The sequence below is a fragment of the Denticeps clupeoides genome, chromosome 6 (genome assembly GCF_900700375.1).
Source record: "Denticeps clupeoides chromosome 6, fDenClu1.1, whole genome shotgun sequence".
In the NCBI taxonomy this organism is placed as follows: Eukaryota; Metazoa; Chordata; class Actinopteri; order Clupeiformes; family Denticipitidae; genus Denticeps; species Denticeps clupeoides.
Genome location: NC_041712.1, coordinates 19,656,962 through 19,684,260, shown reverse-complemented (window position 1 = coordinate 19,684,260; position 27,299 = coordinate 19,656,962). Strand labels below are relative to the sequence as shown.

Genomic DNA, 27,299 nt, shown 5'->3' with positions numbered 1-27,299 from the left:
AATATTTATCATAATAGTGCAAACAACATTAAAGATAATTTTTTAGAATTATTACATACTCTAGACATGTCAATAATCTGTAAATCTTTGAGACTTCATGGTTTTGTTTTGAATGATTTATCTGTCATAGATTGCATATTGCTGTTTCTATTGGTTCTATATTGTGCTATGGATGTATTGTTATTATTTTAGATTTTTGTAGTATCCACCATTTAATGTTTTCTGTTAGCAGATCATTGTTTAATTATTCCACTTGCATGCAAACATTAAATTGCTACGTTAACATCACCTTTTGTTTGTTTTTTATATACAGCTTTGAATTTTGACACTGTATAAAGGCCATTTTGTCGTATAATATATTTAACTGTGTGGTCAGTGTGTGATCAAATCTAATCAATTTTAATAAAATGTAAAGGATTTAATGAAGATTGAAGAATATAAACCTATGTTTTAAGGGCAATTCTATTTCATTGTGACCTTAAATGAAATGAACAATTTCATGTTAGCAAGTGCTTTCTATCAACAGCTAACTGTAATGGTTCTTCAAACTTCAGGCTCTTCTTCAAACCAAAACAGGAGTGCTGCATAGCAAGGTCTTATTATCAACTAAAACAGTTGTAAGGCTGCTATAGATGCTGCATTTCAGAATTTCAGAAATATAAAAAAGCTCACATATCCAGCACCATTCAAACAATGGCTAGTTTTATAAATACTGATTTAATAAAATCTATGTAATAATAAAAAAGTAATCTTTTGTCCATCACAGTGTCATAAACTGTCTTCAGGCTATGTTCCAGACTGACTCAGGGCAAATGCATAGCAAAAATGCCTATTGGTCCACAAATCAAATCTCCTCCCCAGTTCATTAACATTTGCATCATCACATTAAATAAATATGTCAGGTCCACCAGTGATAGATCATTCGCTGCTTTATGCAACAGTGCAGGTTTGTCCACAGCATTACAAGACATGCTTGTATTTTGAGTTTTATTTACATGACGTGCTAATAATTCTGTACAGTTAACAATTGTTTGCAGCTGTGTAGGTACAAATGTATAATATGTCATATTTAAAATTTTTGCTCACAAAAATAAGTTTGCATTAAAGTGTAGAGTGAAGGTGCCCTGCCAAGTTAGATGGGAGGTCACATGAAACAGGGATGTGCACTGATGCTACAGATCGGTTTAGCCTTGCAGGTATTTTATTTTCTGTACTCTTAATATTTTTCTGTTCATGTTTTTTAGTATGTTACAGGAAAACTGGACAACAATCAAAGAGTTCATCCTGGTGGGCTTTCCTGACTTGGACCCTAAATATTATGGACTGGTCTCTACCACATTCTTCTTTGTCTATGTAACCACAGTTGTTGGAAACTGTGTTCTAGTCATATTATTTGTCAAAGAGCATAGCCTCCAGAAACCAATGTATGGAATCATGTTTAGCCTCGCTCTGTCAGATATCGGCTTCAGCACTGTGGCTCTGCCAAAAATAATCGCAAAATACTGGTTCAATGATGAAATGATCCCTTTCCATGCCTGCTTCATGCAGATGAAGCTGATCCACTATTTTGGCACAGTAAGTTCTTTTGTTTTGATGATTATGGCTCTGGATCGTTACCTGGCTATATGCAATCCGCTGAGATACTCTTTACTAATGACAAATCGCACCATACTCAGTCTTAATGGAATTGCATGGCTGTCCTCCTTTATCGTCACCACAGTCATTGTTATCCATGCCTCTCAGCTGCCATTCTGTGGGCCCAACCGCATCATTCAGTGTTACTGTGACCAGACCTCCATCATTAAACTGGCATGTGCCAGCAGTAGCAGTCAGGTAGTTGTGGCCTTCATTCTCGCCATGACAGTCCTTCTGGGGCCCTTGGCTTTCATCATATATTCCTACACCCATATCATTGTGTGTGTAATGCGAGTGACCAGCGCAGGCGGTCGGTGGAAAACCTTCTCCACCTGCAGTGCGCAGCTCTGCATTATAGCCATTTACTATTTTCCACGTTGTGGTGTTTATTTTTCCAACATGCTTGGTGTCTATCTCACGCCAAACCTCCGATTGTCCTTACTCATCTTCTGCAGTGTGTTCCCTCCATTCATCAATCCCTTCATCTACTGCTTCAGAAACAAGGAAATCAACCATGTACTGAACCAGTGGGCAGAAAAACTCCAGATGGGCATAAAATCTTTCACAGCAACGTCTGCATGATGAGCACAAAAAAAAAAAATATGTAGAACATAATGTTTTAATGTTATATTAAAGTAGTACACATTTTTTATCACAGTTAATCAATGACTCATTGTTCTTTAATAGATCATTTATTATAGAAACTTTACTTTTGGCTTTGTGTCATTGCCTGACTCTGGAGGGGTGCCAGCATTCCGGTTTCGTGTTTTGTTTCGTGTTGCAATTGGTACTTTTGTTTCAAGTAAAATTCCATCTTGTACGTTTTCCAAATGAGGCGGCCCTATAAACAGGATGTAACATGAAGGTCCAATAATAAAGTGAATTTATGTCGGAAAACCCATTTCCAAATTCCATATCAAGCTGTGGTTTATTTTCAAAATAGTGCTTAATGTCAGGATCCGTTTGATGTTTGTCTTGTGCTATTATGTTTCCTGATTGTTTTTACCTGTGTCTGATTGTATAAAGCTGCCCGGTTCATACTTGATGTTTCCCCTGTCCTGTTCACCATCTAATAAACTCACGTATAGTGAACAATGTGATCACAGTTCTTTCATTATTTATCAGTATACATGTTAATGCTCCTTAATGACAAGTATTGTGTAAATGATTAAAAAATAAAAAAATTTACTTTTTGTATTTCCTGTTTATATGATTTTAGTATGTTACAGGAAAACTGGACAATCAAAGAGTTCATCCCGGTAGGCTTCCCTGGACTGAACCTTATCTATTATGGACTGGTCTCTACCATATTCTTCCTTGCCTATTTAGCTACAGTTGTTGCAAACGCTGTTCTAGTCATTTTATTTCTTAAAGAGCATAGTCTCAAGAAACCAATGTATGGAATTATGTTTAGCCTCGCTCTGGCAGATATAGGAACTGGTACTGTGGTTCTGCCAAAGATAATAGCCAAATATGCGTTCAATGATGAAACGATCCCTTTTTTTTTAAGTGAAGTGATTGTCACATGTGATTGTCACACAGCAGCACAGCACACGATGCGCACAGTGAAATTTGCCCTCTGCATTTAACCCATCACCCTGAGTGAGCAGTGGGCAGCCATGATAGGCGCCCAGGGAGCAGTGTGTGGGGACGGTGCTTTGCTCAGTGGCACCTCAGTGGGATTCGAACTGGCAACCTTCTGATTACAGGGCCGCTTCCTTAACCGCTAGGCCACCACTCCCCCACTTTCCATGCCTGCTTCATGCTGTCACGTCCATGCGGGCATGACGCGGCGGGTGAACGGAGAGGAGGACGGAGAGGAGGACGAAGAGTGACGAGGAATGACGAGGAATGAAGAACGCTTTCACCTGACATCACGGAACAGGGGTTTAATGGTGAAGCACAGGACAGGGGAGACATCCGAGACGTAGACACTGGTGAACACGGAACATAACTTCAAAGACCTGACAGCGGACAGGAACGAACAGGGCAGCTTTATACATTTGACACAGGTGAAAACGATTAGGGAACATTTCACAGGACAACAATGAAACTCCGGTCCGGATCCTGGACCGGAGTAACCCCCATTTCGGACCGGATTGTGACACATGCAGATGGAGATGATTCACTATTTTAGCACAGTGACCATTTACTTTGGTGTTAATGGCTTTGGCCATATGTAATCCACTCAGGTATCCTATACTGATGACAAATCGCATTGACATACTCATTTTAAGTGCTACTAGTGGATTAGTGTATTGTAAATAATAGGGTGGTAGTAACCTAGTGGGTAACACACTTGCATATAAACCAAAAGACCCAGGTTCAAACCCCACTTACTACCATTGTGTCCCTGAGCAAGACAATTAACCCTAAGTTGCTCCCGGGGGACTGTCCCTGTAACTACTGATGTAAGTCGCTCTGGATAAGGGCATCTGATAAATGCTGTAAATGTAAATAATTGCTAAATTTTAAAAGGCTTATTCACTTGTCTCTTCAGTTAATAAATGACAATTTATTGAATTAAATGAAGAGTACAGTATATTACATAATCAATATAAAAAACAACACTGCACTCTATCACATGGCATGCTTTTTTGTAATGGCAGTTATTTGTTATTAAAAATATCACTATCCATCGGTCCACCATAAGATTAGAAATATGTCGCAGTCCTAGTGGCCACCTTTTCTCAAAAGGTGGCACAACCATTTTCTGAAAAAATCTTGCAATGAATTATGGCAGGAGTTTCACCACAAAGAATCTATCCGATGAATCCATCTTGTCCTGAGTAAAGAGGGATGTGTTTGAGGTCCTTGTGCTGAATTACATCCTTAAAATCAAAGAGACAGAATGGCATTTGTTGTCATTAAACAACAATAAAGCAAACAAAATGCCTGCAATATGTTTAAAATTTGTATTTCAGTCTTCTGTTTACTTTATTTGAATAGATTGCCTGAAGTCACCCATCGCTGTTCCACTGTGCCCAGATGAGCTCTTTTAAAGGTGAAGTAATTGGTTATTATGGCTGTATGGCTGGGCTCCTTCTTCTTGACCACAGTCGTCACCGTACAAGCGTACCAGCTGCCATACTGTGAGCCAAACCGCATCATTCAGTGTTACTGTGAGCAGATCTCAATTACTGAACAGGCATGTGCCGACAATACCTATCAGCAATTAGTAGGCTTCATTCTTGCCATCACAGTCCTTCTGGGTTCCTTGGCCTTCATTATCTATACCTACACTCATATCATTATCTGTGTAATGAGAGTATCCAGCTCACATGGTCGCTGGAAAACTTTCTCCACCTGCAGTACGCAGCTCTGCATTATAGCAGTTATCTATTTGTCTAAATGTGGTGTTTATATTTGCCACTTGCTTCGCATCTACATGGTACCAGACCTCCACTTCTTTTTGATGGTTTTTGACATGCAGGTATTTTATGACATAATCTAGACAATCTGCACATTTTTGAGACTTCATGGTTTTGTTTTGAAAGATTTTTCTGTCATAGATTGCATATTGTTGTTTCTGTTGGTTCTATATTGCGCTATGGATGTATTGTTATTATTTTAGATTTTTGTAGTATCCACCATTTAATGTTTTCTGTTAGCAGATCTTCGTTTAATTATTCCACTTGCATGCAAACATTAAATTGCTACGTTAACATCACCTTTTGTTTGTTTTTTATTTACAGCTTTGAATTTTGACACTGTATAAAGGCCATTTATTGTATAATATACTTAACTGTGTGGTCAGTGTGTGATCAAATCTAATCAATTTTAATTAAATGTAAAGGATTTAATGAAGATTGAGGAATTTAAACCTATGTTTTAAGGGCAATTCTATTTCATTGTGGCCTCAAATGAAATGAACAATTTCATGTTAGCAAGTGCTTTCTATCAACAGCTAACTGTAATGGTTCTTCAAACTTCAGGCTCTTCTTCAAACCAAAACAGGAGTGCTGCATAGCAAGGTCTTATTATCAACTAAAACAGTTGCAAGGCTGCTATAGATGCTGCAGGGGGTGCAGACTGAATTTCAGAAATATAAAAATGACTGAAAAACTCACATATCCAGCACCATTCAAACATTTGCTCATTTTATAAATAGCGATTTAATAAAATGTATTATGTATTAATAAAAAAGTCATCTTTTGTCCATCACCGTGTCATAAACTGTCTTCAGGCCATGTTGCAGACTGACCCAGGGCAAATGCATAGCAAAAATGCCTATTGGTCCACAAATCAAATCTCCTCCCCAGTTCATTAACATTTGCATCATCACATTAAATAAATATGTCAGGTCCACCAGTGATAGATCATTCGCTGCTTTATGCAACAGTGCAGGTTTGTCCACAGCATTACAAGACATGCTTGTATTTTGAGTTTTATTTACATGACGTGCTAATAATTCTGCAATAAACTGTACAGTTAACAATTGTTTGCAGCTGTGTAGGTACAAATGTATAATATTTTAAAATTGTTGCTCACAAAAATAAGTTTGCATTATTTCAGTAGTGTAGAGCAAAGGTGCCCTGCCCAATTAGATGGGAGGTCACATGAAACAGGCATGTGCACTGATGCTACAGATCGGTTTAGCCTTGCAGATATTTTATTTTCTGTACTCTTAATATATTTCTGTTAATGTTTTTTAGTATGTTACAGGAAAACTGGACAACAATCAAAGAGTTCATCCTGGTGGGCTTTCCTGACTTGGACCCTAAATATTATGGACTGGTCTCTACCACATTCTTCTTTGTCTATGTAACCACAGTTGTTGGAAACTGTGTTCTAGTCATATTATTTGTCAAAGAGCATAGCCTCCAGAAACCAATGTATGGAATCATGTTTAGCCTCGCTCTGTCAGATATCGGCTTCAGCACTGTGGCTCTGCCAAAAATAATTGCAAAATACTGGTTCAATGATGAAATGATCCCTTTCCATGCCTGCTTCATGCAGATGAAGCTGATCCACTATTTTGGCACAGTAAGTTCTTTTGTTTTGATGATTATGGCTCTGGATCGTTACCTGGCTATATGCAATCCGCTGAGATACTCTTTACTAATGACAAATCGCACCATACTCAGTCTTAATGGAATTGCATGGCTGTCCTCCTTTATCGTCACCACAGTCACTGTTATCCATGCCTCTCAGCTGCCATTCTGTGGGCCCAACCGCATCATTCAGTGTTACTGTGACCAGACCTCCATCGTTATACTGGCATGTGCCAGCAGTAGCAGTCAGGTAGTGGTGGCCTTCATTCTCGCCATGACAGTCCTTCTGGGGCCCTTGGCTTTCATCATATATTCCTACACCCATATCATTGTGTGTGTAATGCAAGTGACCAGTGCAGGTGGTCGGAGGAAAACCTTCTCCACCTGCAGTGCGCAGCTCTGCATTATAGCCATTTACTATTTTCCACGTTGTGGTGTTTATTTTTCCCAAATGCTTGGTGTCTATCTCACTCCAAACCTCCGATTGTCCTTACTCATCTTCTGCAGTGTGTTCCCTCCATTCATCAATCCCTTCATCTACTGCTTCAGAAACAAGGAAATCAACCATGTACTGAACCAGTGGGCAGAAAAACTCCAGATGGGCATAAAATATTTCACAGCAACGTCTGCATGATGAGCACATTTTTTTTTTATGTAGAACATAATGTTTTAATGTTATATTAAAGTAGTACTTTTTATCACAGTTAATCAATGATTCATTGTTCTTTAATAGATCATTTATTATAGAAACTTTTGGCTTTGTGTCATTGCCTGACTCTGGAGGGGTGCCAGCATTACGGTTTCGTGTTGTCATTGTTACTTTTAAAATCCCATCTTGTACATTTTCCAAATGAGGCGGCCCTATAAACAGGATGTTTTTTTGTAACATGAAGGTCCAATAATAAAGTGAATTTATGTCAGAAAAACCATTTCCAAATTCCATATCAAGCTGTGGTTTATTTTCAAAATAGTGCTTAATGTCAGGATCCGTTTAATGTTTGTCTTGTGCTATTATGTTTCCTGATTGTTTTCACCTGTGTCTGATTGTATAAAGCTACCCGGTTCATACGTGATGTTTCCCCTGTCCTGTTCACCATCTAATAAACTCACGTATAGTGAACAATGTGATCACTGTTCTTTCATTATTTATCAGTATACATGTTAATGCTCCTTAATGACAAGTATTGTGTAAATGATTAAAAAATAAAAAAATTAACTTTTTGTATTTCCTGTTTATATGATTTTAGTATGTTACAGGAAAACTGGACAATCAAAGAGTTCATCCCGGTAGGCTTCCCTGGACTGACCCTTAACTATTATGGATTGGTCTCTACCATATTCTTCCTCGCCTATTTAGCTACAGTTGTTGGAAACGCTGTTCTAGTCATTTTATTTCTTAAAGAGCATAGTCTCAAGAAACCAATGTATGGAATTATGTTTAGCCTCGCTCTGGCAGATATAGGAACTGGTACTGTGGTTCTGCCAAAGATAATAGCAAAATATTGGTTCAATGATGAAACAATCCCTTTCCATGCCTGCTTCATGCAGATGGAGATGATTCACTATTTTGTCACAGTGAATATATTTACTTTGGTGTTAATGGCTTTGGATCTTTACCTGGCCATGTGTAATCCACTCAGGTATCCTGTAATGATGACACACCGTATCACATTTGCTCTCAATATTACTGGATGGCTGGGCTCCTTCATCTTGACCACAGTCGTCACTGTACAAGCGTACCAGCTGCCATACTGTGGGCCAAACTGCATCATTCAGTGTTACTGTGAGCAGAACTCCATTACTGAACAGGCATGTGCCGATAGTGGCTATCAACAGTTAGTAGCCTTCACTCTTGCCATCACAGTCCTACTGGGCTCATTGACTTTCATTATCTATACCTACACTCATATCATTGTCTGTGTAATGAGAGTATCCAGCTCACATGGTCGCTGGAAAACTTTCTCCACCTGCAGTACGCAGCTCTGCATTATAGCAGTTTTCTACTTGCCACGTTGTGGTGTTTATATTTGCAACATGTTTCGCATTTACCAGTTACCAGACCTCCACATCTTTTTGATTGTTTTCTACACTTTGTTTCCTCCTTTTATCAACCCCTTAATGTATTTCTTCAGAAACAAGCAAATCAGTCATGCAGTGGACAAAAAACTGCAGATATAAATAAAATTTCCACCTGATGACCGCTAAAATAATTTAAAGGGAAAAAGAATACTCAATTTATGTGCTACTAATGGTGGGGGGTTGTATTCTAAATTGTAGCTAAATATGGCTTCTTATTCACTTGTCTCCTGGGTTCATAAATGACTAACTATTTACATAAGCACTAGAAGAAGCAACAATGTACTCTATCACACGTTTTTTTGTAATAGCAGCAATTTGTTATTAAAAACGTTACTTAAAAAATTGTGTTAAAATATCCACCTGTCTTAATGGTCCTGCTCTCTAAACAGCAAAGCAGAATAGCCAAAGCACGCTATATACAGTCAGGCAAGGGGACCTAATATTAAATAATCTCACAAAGTGAAAATTGTATAATAGTAGAACATAACTGTCATGTCTCTTACAAAGGCCACAAAATCTTACAATGAAATCTTACAAGTGCACTCTCTTGCTATTTTGCGTTTCTTTAGTCCTGCCATTTTTGCTCACTCTTATCAAAATCTTTCTTTCGTTACGCTTCTTTTGGAAAGATGTTGATTCATAGAGCTAAGCTGGGTCAAGTTGAGTCAGTGTTGATGTGAACTCAATGACTGAGTGCCAAATATTTGGCCGGTGCTGGAATTATGTTGTGAGAGTCACCTGCTTCTGCCTTCCCAGGGCGTTCCCTGGTGAGTTGCGTGATACTAATATGTCAGTCAGCATTTTCACAAAAAAAGCCGCTTTGTTGGCCACGTGGAGAGAATCAATCTGGAATTTCAGAAAATAACCATTCTGGGACGCCTAAAATGCTGACACAAGGCCAGATCAGACAGAAATTTTATCATTTTGAAGAAAAACCCCTCAGAATCCAACTTTTTTTTTTTTGCTTTAAGGCCATTTTCTCATTACTTTGTGAACTTCCATCTATAACCATGTATTTTCCCTGAACCTTGTAATTGTTCCTGGATTAAACACAACCATAGTAATGTGTAGTCCTTCTGTCAGCTAAGCCTGTTATCTTTCAGCATGTGCAGTAAATGAGTCTGACTGATTAGAATCCCATGTCTATGTACAAAAGCAGAAATAATGTTATTGTATTCAAAATGAAAATAAAACTGATTACCTGAGTCCGCTCCATCATGAGGAGTTCTTAAGTGATTAAAGATGTAAATTAATTTAGAGTAAATTATTTTAAATAGCATGTGCGCATACATTTTATTCCAGTTTATGGTACTTTAGGGTCTCTGTACACTATCTGTTGTAGACTGACTCTGGCCGGAGCTTCGTTGCGTTTTGTTCATTGTTCACTTGATTGTATGAAGCTGTTATGAGTGTATAAATGTAGGCTTGTGTTTCACTTCCTTGTCGGGTCCTTAAACTGTAAATCCTGTTCGGATGCGTGTACCTGTTTTATGTAATAAACCCCCGTTTGTGAAGCCATGCAAATGTGTTAATCCCTGCACCATGTCACTGTGATAAAGTCACCAACTGTAGATCAGTGAACCAGCACTTACTAAAATTTACTAAAATGTTAACAGCACTAACTATTTCTCTAGAAGTGGAAGTTTTGAAAGCCAAATGTTTATTGTCTTCAATTTAAAGCAAGGGATCATTACAGAGCCACATTCATATCTTACCTGACACCCCTCTCCCTGGTATAAGAGACTCATTATGAATATCTTTCTGGTACATCCCATCTCTTTCCCTTGATAAAATGGTCATAGGAGAGGATTGCTGAGAATATTATTTTCAATCAGGCCTATGACAAATCTGGGAGATTTTAAGTGAGAGACATGTGGACAATATAATTGAAAAGATGAATCTACAGTTAATCTGAGTAACGTTATGTCAATTCTATTCTGTTTTCTGTCTTGGTCTTGGTCTCGGTACCCTCAGGTCTCAGCAGTGTCTTTGTCTTGATACCCTCCGGTCTCGGCAATGTCTTGGTCACGACTACAACACTAGCTCCATGCTTGTTAATCGCCAGAAGCTAGTCTCCGTTTCACTGGCTAAGCCCCCATTTTTCATGAAATGCATCAACTGACTGCTCATTTACCGCCCGTAAAAATGATAGAAATTAAACACTGAAAAGGCACAATGCATCTATAAAACACATTACATGAAGTCATAAATGTACTGGCCAAGTGTGCCCTCTCCCTCACTGCCTTTCAGCAAAAGGCAGCAGAAAGCAGATCATCACGGTTTAAGCCCTTAAAACACCTGCCCTTTTAAATTCGATTTTCTTTTTATTTCATTTATCTTGTTTTAAGTTAAGTTTTTATCTACTGCAGATAGGGTTTTAAGATACAGGAATTAATTCACATATATGGTTTGCAGCCTCGACACTGACCCCTGGTGTTAAGGAGTACACACTACAGATTACGAGGCACACCCGCTCGTCACTGTGGTGCTGTCCCTTTTGTTGCTGCTCGCCCATTGTACTTTTGGATTATGCTTGAACTCTTTCTGTACGACCACCTCTTTTGGATTACCCCTGCTGGTATATTGTTCAACCATGATGTTGCTGTCTTCTCGCCTGGACCCTTCTCGCCGATTCTGAATGCCCTTCCTGTACTTCGACTAAGGTTTACCCTTTTGCCCACCACATTCCACTTTGCACCAGGCAGGTAAAGACTGAATCCTTAAAATCACTGTGTCCCCTGCAGCACCCTCACTCATGTTGCTCCGCATCTCGACACTCGCGCTGCCACAAAATCAGCACACCTGCACAAACAACCCCTGGCCCTCATGTGTCTTTGAACTTGCTGTCATGTCTGTGAAAGTAACTTTTGCCATCCCCATGACATACATGTGTTAATGTTATTAACTTTATACTGACACAGACTTTTTTCTCTCTTGCACCATTCACTCCCATGTGGATGGTAAATTTCGCCCCGAGAACATCATGGTGTTGTCATGGTCCCAGCACAGGACCAGAATGTGAGCGCGTGTTTGAAGAAACGAGAAACCCCGGGGCGATTGGACGCAAGGAGGCAGGTAAGTTTCCTCTGGTTAAATATGCGAATGAGAGCCGCCGTGAACACCACACAGATGTTGTCGTTCGCGTTCTAGGTTGGATTGGGGAAGGGACAGGATGAGAGGGAAGATTTGAAAGGTGAGAAGATGAGCAGGATAATTCTTATGAAGCCGAGTCGAACTGACAAATGCCAATCAATGACTGAGCTGCCGGCAGTGGCCATCTTGCCAACTTGTGGGAGTCACGTGTTGCTCCCGGTCACATGGATGGAATCGAGTGAAAGGTGTAAACTGACCAAGCAGCATCTTTGGGCTAATTTGGGCTCACAATCTTCCTGTTTACATCAAGAAGCTCCTAGGGGGCATGCAACAGGAGAAAGCAACCCGGAAGCAGAACAAGATGGGGTCAACGCTCAGGCAACCATCTTGGGTCATTGATGTATAACGACTGCTTTTTGATCCACCCTTTGCCTGTTCGACCACCAGTTTTGCCTGTCCCTTCTGTACTTCCAACATCTTGAATGACAACAAACCTTTCTTCCTGTCACATCCATAAATTTACTATTAGGCCACCACTGCCCCCCTCCTCTTGACAGCCACTCTTGTTAGTCTTTTGTCATGCACTCCCACTACACATTGTATTTTTCATGCACAAAAATCATTTGTATGCTAATATACCGCAGCGCCCAATTTTCTATTCAGACAAAGATATTCAGCTTCTTTTGAGGATCTACACTAGCTGTGGAATTTACTGTGATACAAGGGGGCGCCTAATATACCGCAGCGCCCAATTTTCTATTCAGACAAAGATATTCAGCTTCTTTTGAGGATCTACACTAGCTGGAATTTACTGTGATACAAGGGGGCGCCTAAAATTTGGCCTTGGGCTCAAAATTTGTTAGGAATTTGATATGAATTATAAGAACACTGCTTTCTTAGACAGAGGTATTAATAAAACATGTTTTGTATTTAGATGCAAAATCTGACAAGTAAAGTACAGTACAGTTTGAACATCCCTTTCCAAAAAAAAACTTCATGTCTATTTGTCCATTGGTTAAAACTCCTCCCCAATCTGTAAATCGACACATTAAATAAGCTGCCAGTATCAACATCACTCACTGCTGTACACAGACAACAATACAGGTAGAGCTCAGATGAAAAATATATGTTTTAAGATTTCAGAAATATAACTTTAGTTTTTGATGCTAATATGCCATAAATAAGCAATATCTAGCAAATGCTCAGACACTGTCAAATGTATTAATATCAGGTAGAATAGTTACTCATTAGTTAGAAATTTACTGACTGATCATTGTTGTGTTATTAATTATTAACTGGTATTGAGTAAATTAATTAAATACATTGAACTTTTTGTATTTCCTGTTAATATGATTTTAGTATGTTACAGGAAAACTGGACAACAATCAAAGAGTTCATCCTGGTGGGCTTCCCTGGACTGAATCCTAAATATAATGGACTGGTCTCCACCATATTTTTTACTGTCTATGTAACTACAGTTGTTGGAAATGCTGTTCTAGTCTTACTATTTCTTAAAGAGCATAGTCTCCAGAAACCAATGTATGGAATTATGTTTAGCCTCTCTCTGGCAGATATAGGGTCTGGTACTGTGGTGTTGCCCAAGATAATAGCAAAATATTGGTTTAATGATGAAACTATCCCATTCCATTCCTGCTTCATGCAGATGAAGTTTATTCACTATTTTGGCACAGTGACCATATTTATTTTGGTTTTAATGGCTTTGGATCGTTACCTGGCCATATGTAATCCGCTCAGGTACCCTGTACTGATGACAGGTCGTATCACACTGGCTCTCAATATTACTGGATGGCTGGGTTCCTTCATCTTTACCACAGTCGTCACTGTTCAAGTGTACCAGCTGCCATACTGTGGGCCAAATCGCATCATTCAGTGTTTCTGTGAGCAGAACTCCATTGTTAAACAGGCATGTGCCGATAGTGGCTATCAACAGTTAGTAGCCTTCACTCTTGCCATCACAGTCCTACTGGGCTCATTAACTTTCATTATCTATACCTACACTCATATCATTGTCTGTGTAATGAGAGTATCCAGCTCACATGGTCGCTGGAAAACTTTCTCCACCTGCAGTACGCAGCTCTGCATTATAGCAGTTTTCTATTTGCCACGTTGTGGTGTTTATATTTGCCACGTGCTTCGCATCTACATGTTACCAGACCTCCACATCTTTTTGATTGTTTTCTATACTTTATTTCCTCCATTTATCAACCCTTTTATCTATTTCTTCAGAAACAAGCAAATCAGTCATATTCTTGTGCAGTGGACAATAAACTGCAGATGTAGATAAAAACTATTTTCACCTGATCACCAGTCACAATCCTCAATTTAAACACATTCTAATTTGCTTCTAATGTGAACGATATTGATAGATGTGACAGAATTTTTCTGTATAATGTTGTATAATGTTTGTATTTGAAGTCGGATCTGATCTAGGACATGTGTGTCCTCAGTTTATAAATTAACATTATTTTGCATATAATCAATTAAAAAGCAATAATCCACTATTTTATAGCAGCATTTTTGTTATAACAGTTCAAAATATGCCATAGTTTTAAATAACATAATTATATTTAAGTGCAAAACAAAAGTGAGGCAATAGTTAAGTGCAGCTATTGTACAAAACAATATTTGCAAAATCGTGTATGTTATAATCCACCTGTCATAAGCAGTATTGGGAAGATTACTTTCGAAATTACAAATCCAGCATCTGCATCACTGTCTAGTTTGGGAACTTCACCATTTTGAACTGCAATACCCCACAATGGGGTATTGCATGTGACTGGGAGCAACACAGAGATGAGGTAATGTGATTCCTATAAATTGGCCACTGCCATCCGCTCAGTCATTGATTGGTATTCATCAACTCGACTGGGCTCCTTCTCCACCTCAAACCGTAATAATTATCCTGATCTTCTCCTCACATCTCCACTCATCCCTCTTATCCTGTCCCTTCCCCAATTCAACCTAAAACACGAATGACCTGCCTCCTTGTGTCCCATCGCACTGGGGTTTCTTGTTTCGTTCAACATGCACTCACATTCTGGTCCCATGTCGGGACTATGACACTCTTCCCTCCATAATGGAAAATTACATCACATGCTGCACCAGCATTGTGAAGGACTCTACACACCCCTCACATGCACTCTTCACCCTCTTACCACTCCTCACATGCACTCTACCACCCTCTTGTAGTGGTACATGCCCCCTTCGATCAATGGGTGTGGGGTCACTACTGGTACCAAAAGTTTTCTCTGGCTTTTTGTTAAAATCCTAGACCCTCATTTCACTTTACTTTGACGCAGTGTCAATTATAAAGTCCAGTTTATCACAGTCCCCCTGTTAGACACAGACTGCATTAAATTCACCTTAGTTAGGCTGTCCTAGTTAGGGTACCGGGCCACTGTAGCACCAATATACCACTATAACCACATATTTCAGTATCGGTCATACAGTGCAACCGTCTGCCGCTGCTTCTGTTTGTTTTTCTCCGAGACACGGAATCAAGCACCCAGACTACTGGCAGACCCCAGAGAAGAGACCAGCAAATAAATCCTGGTTCCTGACAACTGCTAAACAAGGACATACCATGAAACAAACCAGAGGGTCACCACAGCCACCACCACCGTTACAACTACAGCTTCAGGGATCTTCAAATGGACCAGTAGCATCATTATGGACACATAATCTGGACCATGACACTGACTACATCCTGGACTCTTCCAACCCTACAACTGTAGGACTTATTATTTTATCATCCCCAACCTTGCACTGACACCATTTGCAGGCTCACTCTACCCTGGATGGGGGTCCCTCTCTGTATCACTCCTTCCCAAGGTTTCTTCCTTTCTTTTTTTCTCTCTCCTAGAGTTTTTTTTGTGTGGAGTTTTTCCTTGTGTGCAGAAGGGTCAAGTGTGGGGGATGTCAACTGTAGGGCCTGTCAAAGCCCATTGAGACATACTGTATGTGATTTTGGGCTATATAAGAAATAAATGTTGTTGTTGTTGTTGTTGTACTCTCTTGTAAGCTACTGGGTGGTAGTAGCTTAGTGGATAATACACTTGCCTATGAACCAGAAGACCAGAAGTGTCTGCTAAGTAAAGTAAAGTAAAGTAAAGACCCAGGTTCAAATTCCACTTACTACCATTCTGTCCGTTACAAGACACTTGAAACCCTGGATTTTAATGTTGTAGTAACTGTGTTTCTATCTATGTCTGGACCGGTGTGAACTGGCATAAGCCGCAACACCACACGGATTGTTCGTATTACAGTATAATTTAGTACGGGACAGGACGAGAGGAGGGGAGTTCAGGAGAGAGGATATGATAAGGTCTTACTTTTAGATGAAGGAGTGGAGCCAAGTCTCGTTGACGTGTGTCAATCAATGACTGGCAGTGGCCATCTTGCCAATTTATAGGAGTCACGTTACCACGTTTCCGTGTTGCTCCCTGTTACATGGATGGAATCATGTAACAGTACGCTGACGGTACTCAGTCACCAAAGTAGGGTCCAGGATGAAATGACTGAGGATTCAGGACCTCTCCTCCGGTCCGTAGCCAGTCCGTAGCCGGTCCAGTGCACCAAATACTGGACCCCCGACCCCTGCATCGATGATGCGTTCGACCGTGTAAGCCAGTCCCCCCGTTGACGATACGTGGCGGATCCGGAGCCAGCGGATGAACAGATGATCGAATGAATGACTTCAGCTTGCTGACATGGAATACTGGATGGACACGGACAGTAGGAGGGAGCTGGAGATGGTAGGCGAAGGGATTGATCCAGTTGAAGATCCAAAACAGCCTGATGTACCGAGGGGACAGTTTGTGTGACTCAGTTCTGAGACGAACATCCTTGGTGGACAGCCACACTCTCTGTCCCACTCGGAAGCACAGTCGTCATGGTGCCGGCGGTCATGCTGGGCTGACGTCCTGCGGGTGGCGGTGATGAGGGCTGACAGCGCTCCAGGCATTTCAGCTCATCTGACGGGCTGAAGGGACCCCACCTGCGGGCACCTGGTGGGCGAAGATGGTGGGTTGAAAGCTGTAACAGACTTCGAATGGGCTATGTCCGGTGGTGGAGGAAACCTGCAGGTTATGGGCCAGCTCTGCCAAGGAGGAAACCGGGCCAGAGGCGTTGACGGTCTGACGCAAAGCACCGCAGGCGTCATCCCAGCTGTTGGTGGGTTCTCTCCACCTGGCCATTGGTCTGAGGGTGGTAGCCAGAGGAGAGACTGCAGGTAGAACCAATGAGGCGGCAGAAGGCCTTCCACACAGCTGAGACAAACTGGGGTCCCTGATCGAAGACAATGTCTTGGGGGAACCCATGGAGGCGGACGACATATTGGAGCAGCGGGTCAGCAGTTGTGGCAGAGGATAATAGGTCGGGCAGGGTGACCATGTGGACCGCCTTGGAGAAGCGATCCACTATGGTCAGGATGGTAGTCATTTTGTTGGCCTCAGGGAGACTGGTGATGAAGTCCAAGGCGAGGTGGGTCCAGGGATGATGAGGAATGGGAAGAAGACACAGGGGACTAACAGCTGGAGTGCCCGGGCACAGACATCACAGGCGTCCACGTAGGCCTGTACATCTCGCCGTAACGAAGGCCAACAGAATGCCCGGTGAATGTCCTCGATGGCCTGAGACTACAGAGGAGTGACCCCAATTCAGCACATCGGACCAGCAGGTGTTGAGGACGTACAGGTACCCTGGTGGGATGTTGGCCGGGCCAGGGTCGGATGTCTGGGCAGCCCGGACCCTAGTCTCCAGGGACCACCAGAGAGGACCCAGGATGCGATGAGGTGGGAGAATGGGCTTGGGGTCAGAGGATAGGGAATCTGGAGCGAGCTGTCGGGACAGTGCGTCGGCTTTTTGGTTCCTGCAACCGAGACGGTAAGATAACTGGAAGCTGAATTGTTCAAAGAAAAGGGCCCACCTCGCCTGATGGGGATTGAGTTGTTTGGACGCTTTGATAGTGATGAGATTCTATTTCAAACATTCGCTTAGTATCTATGGGAATCTATGGGTATCATTATGGGAACGCCCTCAGCGTGACCGACTGCGGAAGCAGACGGACCAATGGCAGCTGCACCCCGGGAGCCCCACCTCCCTATATCATGTGCTGCAGCCCACCGGAACGGCCTTCTCGCACTCTTCCCTGTGAAGATCTGCGGACTTTTCTCAGTGCCCAGACTGTGGCTGCCCCCTGCTTACAGTTCACAGGCGAGCCGTCAAGGACCTCGCCGCAGAACGCAGGCCTGCAGTCACCTTCCCCAAGGTACTGAGAGGTCTTCCTTTCACCTAATGCGTCAAGGCGAGGGGGTAGGAGAGAAAAAAAAGGGAAAGGACGTATTTCGACGCTAACGCATTGTGGCGAGTGTCCCCGGCCATTTAGAGCTCTTGCCAAGTTCTAATGGCCAACTCCTCTCCTGCCGGGTTCTCCAGGACAAAGGACGTCGTGTCCCACTATTGGGACGTCGTGTCCCACTATTGGGACGTCGTGTCCCACTATGCGTCGCTACGGCCACATGCACCAACACGTGTCTGCTGCCTAAAACCGTGGCGGAGGGTGCCTCAAAACCCCCGCCACCTCACACCTCCATGAGCTGGGCAGAAATAGTGGCCGTTGAGTGCCCTATGCTGTCCCCGCTGTTCGACGAGCACATGTTCGTGGACAGGGAGGTGGCAGATGTCGAGAAGAAGGATGACGATCAGCTCCTCCGAGACGAGCCAGATGAGGAGGACGAGGATGCCATTCTCCCGGATGTGTAGCCCTCTAGACCTCCCAGCGCTCAGGGCAGCGAGCCCTCCAAGGGGGACTTCGGTTTGGTCAAGGTCTGTAAAAGAGCCGCGGCCAGGCTGGCCATTGTTGAGAGGAACTTTTTAGATGGGAAACGACTCCCTTCTCGTCTGCCCGCATGCAGCCAATCACATGCAGCTTCCCGTGGTGCCTGTGCATGTGACCGAGGTCAGATGGTCCTGGGATAAACCCTTTTCTAACCATGTTCCCATCAAGGGCTACTCAGTTTGGGATATTGGCGACATGGAGGAGCTGGGGCTCTCCAGCCCGCCCACAGTTGAGGCTTCGGTGACTCATCACCTCCACCTGACCAGGAGGGCTTCTTTTTCGTCAACAGGACCATCACTCCCAGGTAATATGGATCGCTTCACAGCGTCCATTTATCAGAAGATTTTTAAATCTTCCTCGCTTTCCGCCAGGGCACAGGACCGGACGGCGTACCAAGCTGAACTGCTGGAGGAGCTGGAAAAGCAGCTGGACTCTGGCAACCCCAATCCAGTGACCTGGGAGGAGATCTGCATGATCTCGGACCTGAATCTGCGCACTTCACGTGGCGCGATTCAGAGTTGTGGCCGTACAATGAGTCTCACCGTCACGGGTCAAGCCTCTGGAACATGTGAGTGTGAAATTCCTTACCCTTAAGACAGCTTCTCGCACTGTCCTCAGCCTCCCGGTGAATGAGATTCCATTCTCTGTTCATCCTTCTTGTATGATTTTCGGCCTGGGCGATGCTAGGTTGTACAGTTATCTAACACTGCATTTGTTCCCAAGGTTGTTACCTCTGCTTATAATTGTAGCACTTGTGTGTTCGGTTACTGATGCAGGACATATTTGTCAAGGGCAGGGCATTTTCCACTGTTAAAGTGTATGTGGCTGCTATAGCAGCGTGCCACGTGGGGTTACCGGTAGCAGGTCAATGGCCATGTTGCCTGGCCGATGTGGTGGCAGCTGGGCAGCTCTGGATGGGCTAAAACAGGACGGGTTGATTCTGGTTTCAAGGTGGAGGACGGAGAGGGCTGTGGCAGAAGGCAGTGGCGATGGCAATGCACTTCCCACTCCAACACCACACCTGATTACCAGGAGAGATGAGGTTCATGGGAGCCAGAAAGGGGAACCCAAGGAGTAGTGGTGAGGATTTTTTCGACGTGGGTGTCGATCCAGAGCTGGAGAGCACCCATGGTGAGTGAGTGATGGGCCCTGAGGAAACGGCTCAACCATCCACGGAGGTGATGGTGAGTGGCGATGCGAGGGGTTCCATGGAGATGTGATATGTTCTAACGAATGAGTGGTCTATGAAGTTTCCAGCCGCCCCCGGAATCCACAAAGGCAGTGGTGGAGACGAAGTGCTGATTCCATTCCAGGATGGCTGGGAGAGTGAATCGTGAGGTTGGCGTCGGAAAATGAGGAAGAAGTGGCACAGTTGATCGTGCTGCTGGTAGCACCGTTTTCCTGGACAAATATGGTAGGTTAAGAGGTTGTGTGGGGGGAAGCGCAGTATGCACACAAGCCCTCCTGAAAACGCTGATGTTTCTTCTCATTGGTGAGGGCTGCCTGTCCAAGCTGCATGGGTTCCCCCCGATTGTCTGGAGGAGTAAAGGTGGTTCGAGGCGATGAAAACAGGGGTCGAAGGGTCCGATGCACGGGTGGAGTGGGATCCGCAGTTTTCGGGAGTGCCAGCAGGTGGTGATCGATCCTAAGCGCCAGTTGGATCAACGCTTCATATGTTGCTGGCATCTCCTGGCTGACCATCTCGCCGCAGATTCGCGGGGCCAGTCCTTCATAGTAAATCATCCAGAGGGCATGGACATCCAGCGGAGTTTTTCGCAGCCAGGGCCCAGAATCGTCCGGTGAATTGACTGACGGACAAGGAAATCTGGCACAGATGATGCAGCAGATGATTCACGCCGTCTGGATGGCAGGTCAACAGGGAGAGGAGCAGCTCAATCTGCGATCGGGAACTGGGGTAACGGGGGGGAGAAGACCCTGTGCCACATCCGCCGCGTTATACACCGCATCCGCCGCGTTATACACCGCATCCGGCGCGTTATACGTCGCGTTATATCCGCCGTGCCTCCCGGCTCCGCCGCGTTATGTAGGACCAGTCTACATTAATGCGACAGTGGCTGTCTGCTGCCAGAAAGTTCCTTTAAACAGGGCCCTAACCATGGACACCTAACCAGCATCACCCTGCTGTCAGGCTGATTGGTGCAGGCTGCGGCAGCTGTGAGAGGTATTCATAAATGACAAATTGTTTGTAAAGGCAGGTTTATCAGTTTGTAGATCTCTTTTTTTTACATACATACACTGACATTTGTGCATGGTGTTACATTTATTTGTAAGTCATAAATTATCTCTGTGACTCTTCTTACATTTGTTGCTGAATCAAGAAATATATTTGTTAATGGTGTGATATTTATTTCATCTTCACCTTCTGAACAAATAAGAACAGTAGCTCAACACACACAAAACCCAATTGATCTGTGCAGCGTATTTGACTACATTACAATATAATATGTTTTTCAGGTTATGCTGAAACTGTAGACAAATTTGTTGTTGCTGTCAGGCTTATTGTAAGATACTGGCACTCCTAGGATTCCTCTCAACAAATTAGAATGCCAGTTTGGGAAAAAATTATGTCAACTGTAGAGGGACACAAAGATTCCAACAATGTTATTGTTCTTGTCTACAGATGACATAACATTGGACCAAAACACATCACATGCATGTCTTAACTTGAATATAAAATGGTGGGTCTATGTAAAGAGAGTGTTGTTAGTGGGATGCTGAGTGTGCGCATCCCACTAACAACATTTAATGATAGACCATATATTTGCATTTTTTTTATTTAAGGCTCTTCCCACTTTGTGCCAATGTTCTGGTTTACAAGTTTCATGATATCCTCTATTTCCATAGAGCATCAAGGTAAATCTCCTCCCCCAATCTGCATCTCAGCAAACAATATAAGTATCCCTCTGTCTGGCCATTGTACGTTATTCACTGTTGTAAGCGGAAAAGATAACAGGTGTGACTTCTGTTTCTCTTTTGTGTTTGACTGTCATTATTATGAAGTTTCACTAGGTCAAGATGCCATAGTTGCATAATTAGTAACTGCTTGTAGTTAATAAGGTTCTCTGTCTGTGAATTGCTGAAATGGGATTTAGTCATTCTTTTATGTAGGATTTCATCTTGTTTTATGATGTGTATTTGCACACCTATGGGATGAGGTATGAGGTAACCTTTTTTGTAATTTTTTACATTTTTTCATATGATCTTCAGAATGTTGCAGGAAAACTGGACGACAGTCAAAGAGTTCATCCTGGTGGGCTTCCCTGGACTGAACCCTAAATATTATGGACTGGTTGCTGCACTGTTTTTCCTTGTCTATGTAACTACGGTTGTTGGAAACTCTATTCTAGTAGTGTTATTTGTCAAAGAGCATAGTCTCCAGAAACCAATGTATGGAATCATGTTCAGCCTCGCTCTGTCAGATATCGGCTTCAGCACTGTGGCTTTGCCCAAGATAATTGCGAAATACTGGTTTGATGATGAAACAATCCCTGTCTATGCCTGTTTAATGCAGATGAAGCTGGTTCACTATTTTGCAACGGTGACCTCTTTTATTTTGATGTTAATGGCTCTGGATCGTTACTTGGCCATATGTAATCCACTCAGGTATCCTGTACTGATGACAAATCGCATCACACTCGCTCTTAATATATTTGCATGGGTGAGCTCCTTTATGTTCAACTTATTCAACCTAATAGAAGGGTCCCGGACACCATTCTGTGGGCCCAACCGCATCGTTCAGTGTTACTGTGACCAGGCCTCTGTTTTTAAACTATCTTGTGTCACCACTACCTATCAGAACTTAGTGGCATTCTCATTAGCCATGGTGGCACTTCTGGGCCCCTTGACCTTCATTGTGTATTCCTACACCCATATCATTGTCTCTGTCATGAAGGTGACCAGCATGGGCAGCCGATGGAGAACGTTCTCCACATGTAGCACACAGCTCTGCATTATTGGGATTTACTATTTGCCCCGTTGTGGTGTTTACGTGTCCAATTTACTGGGTGTGGTCTTTGTTCCAGACATCCGCATTGCTCTTATCCTCTTCTACAGTTTATTCCCTCCATTCATCAACCCTTTCATCTATTGTTTTAGAAACAAGGAAATCAATCATGTACTGAACCACTGGGTAAAAAAATTCAGAGGGGGTGTAAAATCTTTTACAATTCCCACCTGAAAACAATTATTTATGGACAGAATGGCATAATACCCATGTAAAACAAAAAAATGCTTCTAATAAGAGAAATATTATATTTCAACCCTGTGTTAAATATGATTTTTAGATTTCAGTTGAATATGAGAGAAGAATAATGTAAATATGAATTGTGGTAAATGCATAATACCCATTATTCAAATGCTTTGAAGAAAGGATGTGTCATATTTTAATATTGTGGTCATATGTTGAATTAAAATTTTAAGTTACCTCAGTTCAAAAATGACTAACCAAATTATTTAATGAATATATTCTATATTAATAAGACATTCAACTTAAACTATTTGAATATTTCATGTTTTAATATTTATTTATTAGTGGAAATATTGTCAAACAATTGTGAATGTCTTTCAGTGCAGAATGATATTTCTTTGCTTTTGAAAACCAAAAGGTTACATTTTTAGCAATATTGCTTGATGAATTAAGTGTTGAAATAACGTTTCATTTATTTACATTTACGGCATTTGGCAGACGCCCTTATCCAGAGCGACTTACAACGTGCTTAAGTTACCATCGATGAAGAGATCAATTCCGGTTCACTAGGACCCCAACTATGAATACATCTATTTTATTCACTCTGTTGTAGATTCTGTACACAAGTTCGACAACAAGAAAATTACAATTTAATCTAAATATTCTTTAATATATGCATATACAAAAAAGTAAAGCACAATGCACAAACATGCCTTTGTTGCACTTAAACATAACAATGCACAGAAACAGCACACCAAAGCATGGTGCATCCCAGGCGTCTGACCAGGTCCAGATTACGTCTCAGTCGGAAACAGATGAGGATGTGGCGCCGCCTGGTGGACTACAGGCGCCATGACGTGGCATGATTTCAAAGCAGCTGTGCTCAATGCAAAGGTAACCGTCTCCTACATGAAGGTCATATGGTCTTCTAAACGAAGATAAGATAGGATTCATAAAGTTAGTGAGGATTTGTTTCCGTAATGCCAAGTTTAGGACAATCATCGTCTTTGCTCAGCTCACCTTCATCTGTCCACCCCATCCAGCCCCAGCAACGTCCCGCGCCACCCCACATCACTTAAGGATTTGGTGTTGTTTGTATCTTTATCTCTTTGCTTAATTAAATTTAAGTTGTGTGTGATGCTTGCTCTTGGGTCGTCCGTCCCCGCAAGTAACAAGATGTTACTGAAAAGAATACAGTTCCAAAACAGCCATAAAAAACTTTTTGTATACTAGCTTAATGTATACTAAAAAAAACTATATATTACAGAAGATTATGTGAATCACTGGTTTTGATTTTTGTGATTAAAGTGACAATTTGTAATGTAAATTGTTTGTGGCACGGAATGTATTTTGTGACCCAACGTATCACTTGACCCAACTTTTTAGAGATGACATCAATATTTTTCATGAAATAGTAAATTGTCTCAATGAATAAAATATGGGTTTCCTTGAAGTTGCAAATCATTGCATTCTGTTTGTAAGATTTTTGGAACTGGGGTTGCATGATACCCAGAACGATTTGGTTTTTGGAGTGGGGGACAAATGCTGTAATTATAAATGACAGCAGTGGTGCCACATTAAACTGACCTGCAACAATGAACCATACACTTGCACTCCTCCCTCCATACTGTCTCTTACTAATTACATCACTAATTACACCAGCCAATAAACCTTTTTTTACACGCCTCCCAATTTACATGCCCTTGAAATGTAGGCTATATAAACCAAGTTGCTTGAATGCTTGAGCACTCTTTCATTCTAAATACAACCCTAAGCAGGTATTGCATGTGTTATTAATATGATTATTAATGTCATTGTTGGAATATGTAACACTGGCCTTTCATATAAAAATATTTGGTTTTTAGTGTTGCCAAAGAGTTTGTGTTTTCATGTTTTTCAGAATGTTACAGGAAAACTGGACAACAATCAAAGAGTTCATCCTGGTGGGCTTCCCTGAACTCCCCCCTGAATACTACGGCCTTGTCTCCTGCGCGTTCTTTTTCATCTATGTAATTACCATGGCAGGAAACTCCCTTTTAGTGATATTGTTTGCGCATGAGCGCAGCCTCCAAAAGCCCATGTACGGCATCATGGTGAGCCTCGCCCTTTCCGATATGGGCTTCAGCACAACGGCTCTGCCCAAAATAATAGCGAGGTATTGGTTCAATGATGAAGTTGTACCTTTCGATGTGTGTCTCATTCAAATGCTGCTGATTCACTACTTTGGTTCTCTAAACTCTTTCATCATGATGATCATGGCCCTGGACCGTTACATTGCCATCTGCAATCCTCTGAGGTACCCTGTACTGATGACAAGTCGAAATGTGATTATTATCAACGTTACCTGCTGGATCACCTCCTTTATCACTCCCACCATCAGCATCGTTCATGCCTATGAATTTCCATACTGTGGACCCAATCGGATCATTCAGTGTTACTGCGACCATAACTCTATATCTAAACTTGCATGTGCAAACATCAAATATCAATATCTTGTGGCTTTTGTGAATGCTATGATAGTGCTTCTTGTGCCCTTGGCCTTTATCATCTTTTCCTATGGCAGCATTATTTTCTCGGTGATGAGGATTGTGACTTCACAGGGACGATGGAAGGCCTTCACAACTTGCAGCACGCAACTCTGCATCATTGCTCTCTATTACTTTCCACGCTGCAGCGTTTATATCACCAATGTGGTGGGTGTGGTGATCACCCCAGACCTACGCATCGCCCTCATCCTCCTTTACAGCGTTTTCCCTCCATTCATCAACCCGTTCATTTACTGCTTCAGAGCTAAGGAGATTAAAGAGGCTCTGGCCCGGTGGGTTCGAATTGTCAAGTTTGGTCCAAAGGTTTCACTTGTGACCACTGTAAGATGATGTATGATTTTATCTTCAAAATATCAACGTGTATATATGGAAGTGGTTATTATATATAATCTGTAATTAGACATTTTACCACATGTTGCAGATGACGTGAAGATTCTTCATTAAAAAAAATGTTATCTAATGTAATGAATGCAGTGATATTTCATGTGCAAGTCCACAAAATCTCAAGGAGATAACAACAAGAAAAGTTTTTTTCTAAGACATTGTGGAGAGTAGAATAAAAAATTATAATAATAATAATTTGTAATAATACAAAAAAATGTATCTTCCAATAAATAAAGACTGGACTGATTTTGTACTGATGTAAGGCTGTATTGTTGGAAAACTGTTAAATGTTAAATATATTCATATATATATGTTCATTCATGATGGACGCATGTGAACCTGTTTGGACCCATAGAGGGTGCCAAGGCACCAAGAAAGACGCTAAATGTCTGCGTGAGGCTGGTACCGAAGACACTGAATCAGCTTGACAAAACTATTCAGAGTCAAACCACGCCTGACTCCAGCTTGGCACAACCTGATAAAATGCTTGAAACAGTTTATGGCGGGGTGCATTATCCTGCTGAAGGGGTTCACTGGCATCCCCACCAAGCAGTGAACCATCTTTAACCATCAGAGTGCCATCTGTTCCTGAACAACACCCACTTATCTGGCCATCCATGTAGATGTAAAACTGCATTTAAAATGATGACATTATCTAATGACAAGGCTTGTTCTCTACATGACCTGGATTAGAGCATTTAGGAAATATGTGACTCTGTATGGTTAACTTTCAGTTTCCCTAATGCTGCTGTTTCAAGTGAAATAGTCCAAACTGGTTCATGTCAGTTCAATCCTGCTGACATTTCACCATTTTCTGGGTTCTTACACATTTTTACAAAATAATTTCCATTACTTTTACCATGACTCTAAGGCAAAAGTTCATGACCATATGTTGAAACTCTGACATTTCTGTGCAAATGTGAAAAGAAAATCACAAAGAAATCAAATTGTTAAACTAGACTTATGACAACCCTGAAAAGCTTAACTTAAATGACAGTGTTTCTTCCTCCAAGTTCATGCATCCCGAGTAAAGGAGATCAGCAGCTGTAATTTACATGACTTTTAAAATTAGACATGTGGCTTATGTGGTTAAATACGTAAAGGCAGCAAAGATACTGTAGACTTGCTCCAGTTTTAAACATTGTAGCTGTGAACATAGAAAAACGTACAGTCTTAGGGAACTATGGACATCGTTATACTTTCATGTGTCAGTCAGATTTTCATGACTTTTCCCTAACTTTATATGTTTATTTAGTATTCCAAAACTTTTCAAGGCCTGGAAAATTCTCTTTTCAAATTCCATAACCAGGTTGTAATGAACCCTGCATATTCTACAAATGGATCAGTACTCCAATCCCAAATAAATCAAGTAATAAACTGTGAAATGGCACCATGGCAGGCAGAAACTGAACCAGAACACAACCCACGAGAGGCTTGAGTCACGCAAACCCTGACTGGCATGGCCGAGTAACACCGAGGTCCAGCTGGATGAATCCACGGTT

At 41.9% G+C, this 27,299-nt stretch overlaps 7 protein-coding genes across 7 annotated transcripts; all 7 read left to right on the top strand.

Annotated features, from left to right (window-relative positions):
* Nucleotides 1-1,245: 1,245 nt before the first annotated feature.
* LOC114792188 (olfactory receptor 10A4-like) lies at nucleotides 1,246-2,217 on the top strand. The gene has a single exon (XM_028983095.1). The coding sequence runs from the start codon at nucleotides 1,246-1,248 to the stop codon at nucleotides 2,215-2,217; it is 972 nt and encodes a 323-aa protein (XP_028838928.1).
* A 638-nt stretch (nucleotides 2,218-2,855) lies between these two features.
* Nucleotides 2,856-5,838, top strand: LOC114792187 (olfactory receptor 10A4-like). The gene is made up of 3 exons (XM_028983094.1): nucleotides 2,856-3,144; nucleotides 4,695-4,787; nucleotides 5,822-5,838. The coding sequence occupies exons 1-3, from the start codon at nucleotides 2,856-2,858 to the stop codon at nucleotides 5,836-5,838; spliced, it is 399 nt and encodes a 132-aa protein (XP_028838927.1).
* A 453-nt stretch (nucleotides 5,839-6,291) lies between these two features.
* LOC114792707 (olfactory receptor 10A4-like) lies at nucleotides 6,292-7,740 on the top strand. Its single transcript, XM_028984065.1, has one exon. It carries the CDS (start codon nucleotides 6,292-6,294, stop codon nucleotides 7,261-7,263), a length of 972 nt encoding a protein of 323 aa, XP_028839898.1. The 3' UTR covers nucleotides 7,264-7,740.
* A 137-nt stretch (nucleotides 7,741-7,877) lies between these two features.
* LOC114792184 (olfactory receptor 2AT4-like) lies at nucleotides 7,878-8,807 on the top strand. Its single transcript, XM_028983090.1, has one exon. The coding sequence runs from the start codon at nucleotides 7,878-7,880 to the stop codon at nucleotides 8,805-8,807; it is 930 nt and encodes a 309-aa protein (XP_028838923.1).
* A 4,354-nt stretch (nucleotides 8,808-13,161) lies between these two features.
* On the top strand, nucleotides 13,162-14,106 carry LOC114792183 (olfactory receptor 10A4-like). The gene has a single exon (XM_028983089.1). The coding sequence runs from the start codon at nucleotides 13,162-13,164 to the stop codon at nucleotides 14,104-14,106; it is 945 nt and encodes a 314-aa protein (XP_028838922.1).
* A 7,783-nt stretch (nucleotides 14,107-21,889) lies between these two features.
* LOC114792654 (olfactory receptor 1-like) lies at nucleotides 21,890-23,069 on the top strand. The gene has a single exon (XM_028983982.1). It carries the CDS (start codon nucleotides 21,890-21,892, stop codon nucleotides 22,856-22,858), a length of 969 nt encoding a protein of 322 aa, XP_028839815.1. The 3' UTR covers nucleotides 22,859-23,069.
* Nucleotides 23,070-24,635: 1,566 nt separating this feature from the next.
* Nucleotides 24,636-25,956, top strand: LOC114792694 (olfactory receptor 10A5-like). Its single transcript, XM_028984045.1, has 2 exons — nucleotides 24,636-24,645; nucleotides 24,768-25,956. Exon 2 carries the CDS (start codon nucleotides 24,769-24,771, stop codon nucleotides 25,741-25,743), a length of 975 nt encoding a protein of 324 aa, XP_028839878.1. The 5' UTR covers nucleotides 24,636-24,645; nucleotide 24,768; the 3' UTR covers nucleotides 25,744-25,956.
* The last annotated feature ends 1,343 nt before the right edge of the window (nucleotides 25,957-27,299 follow it).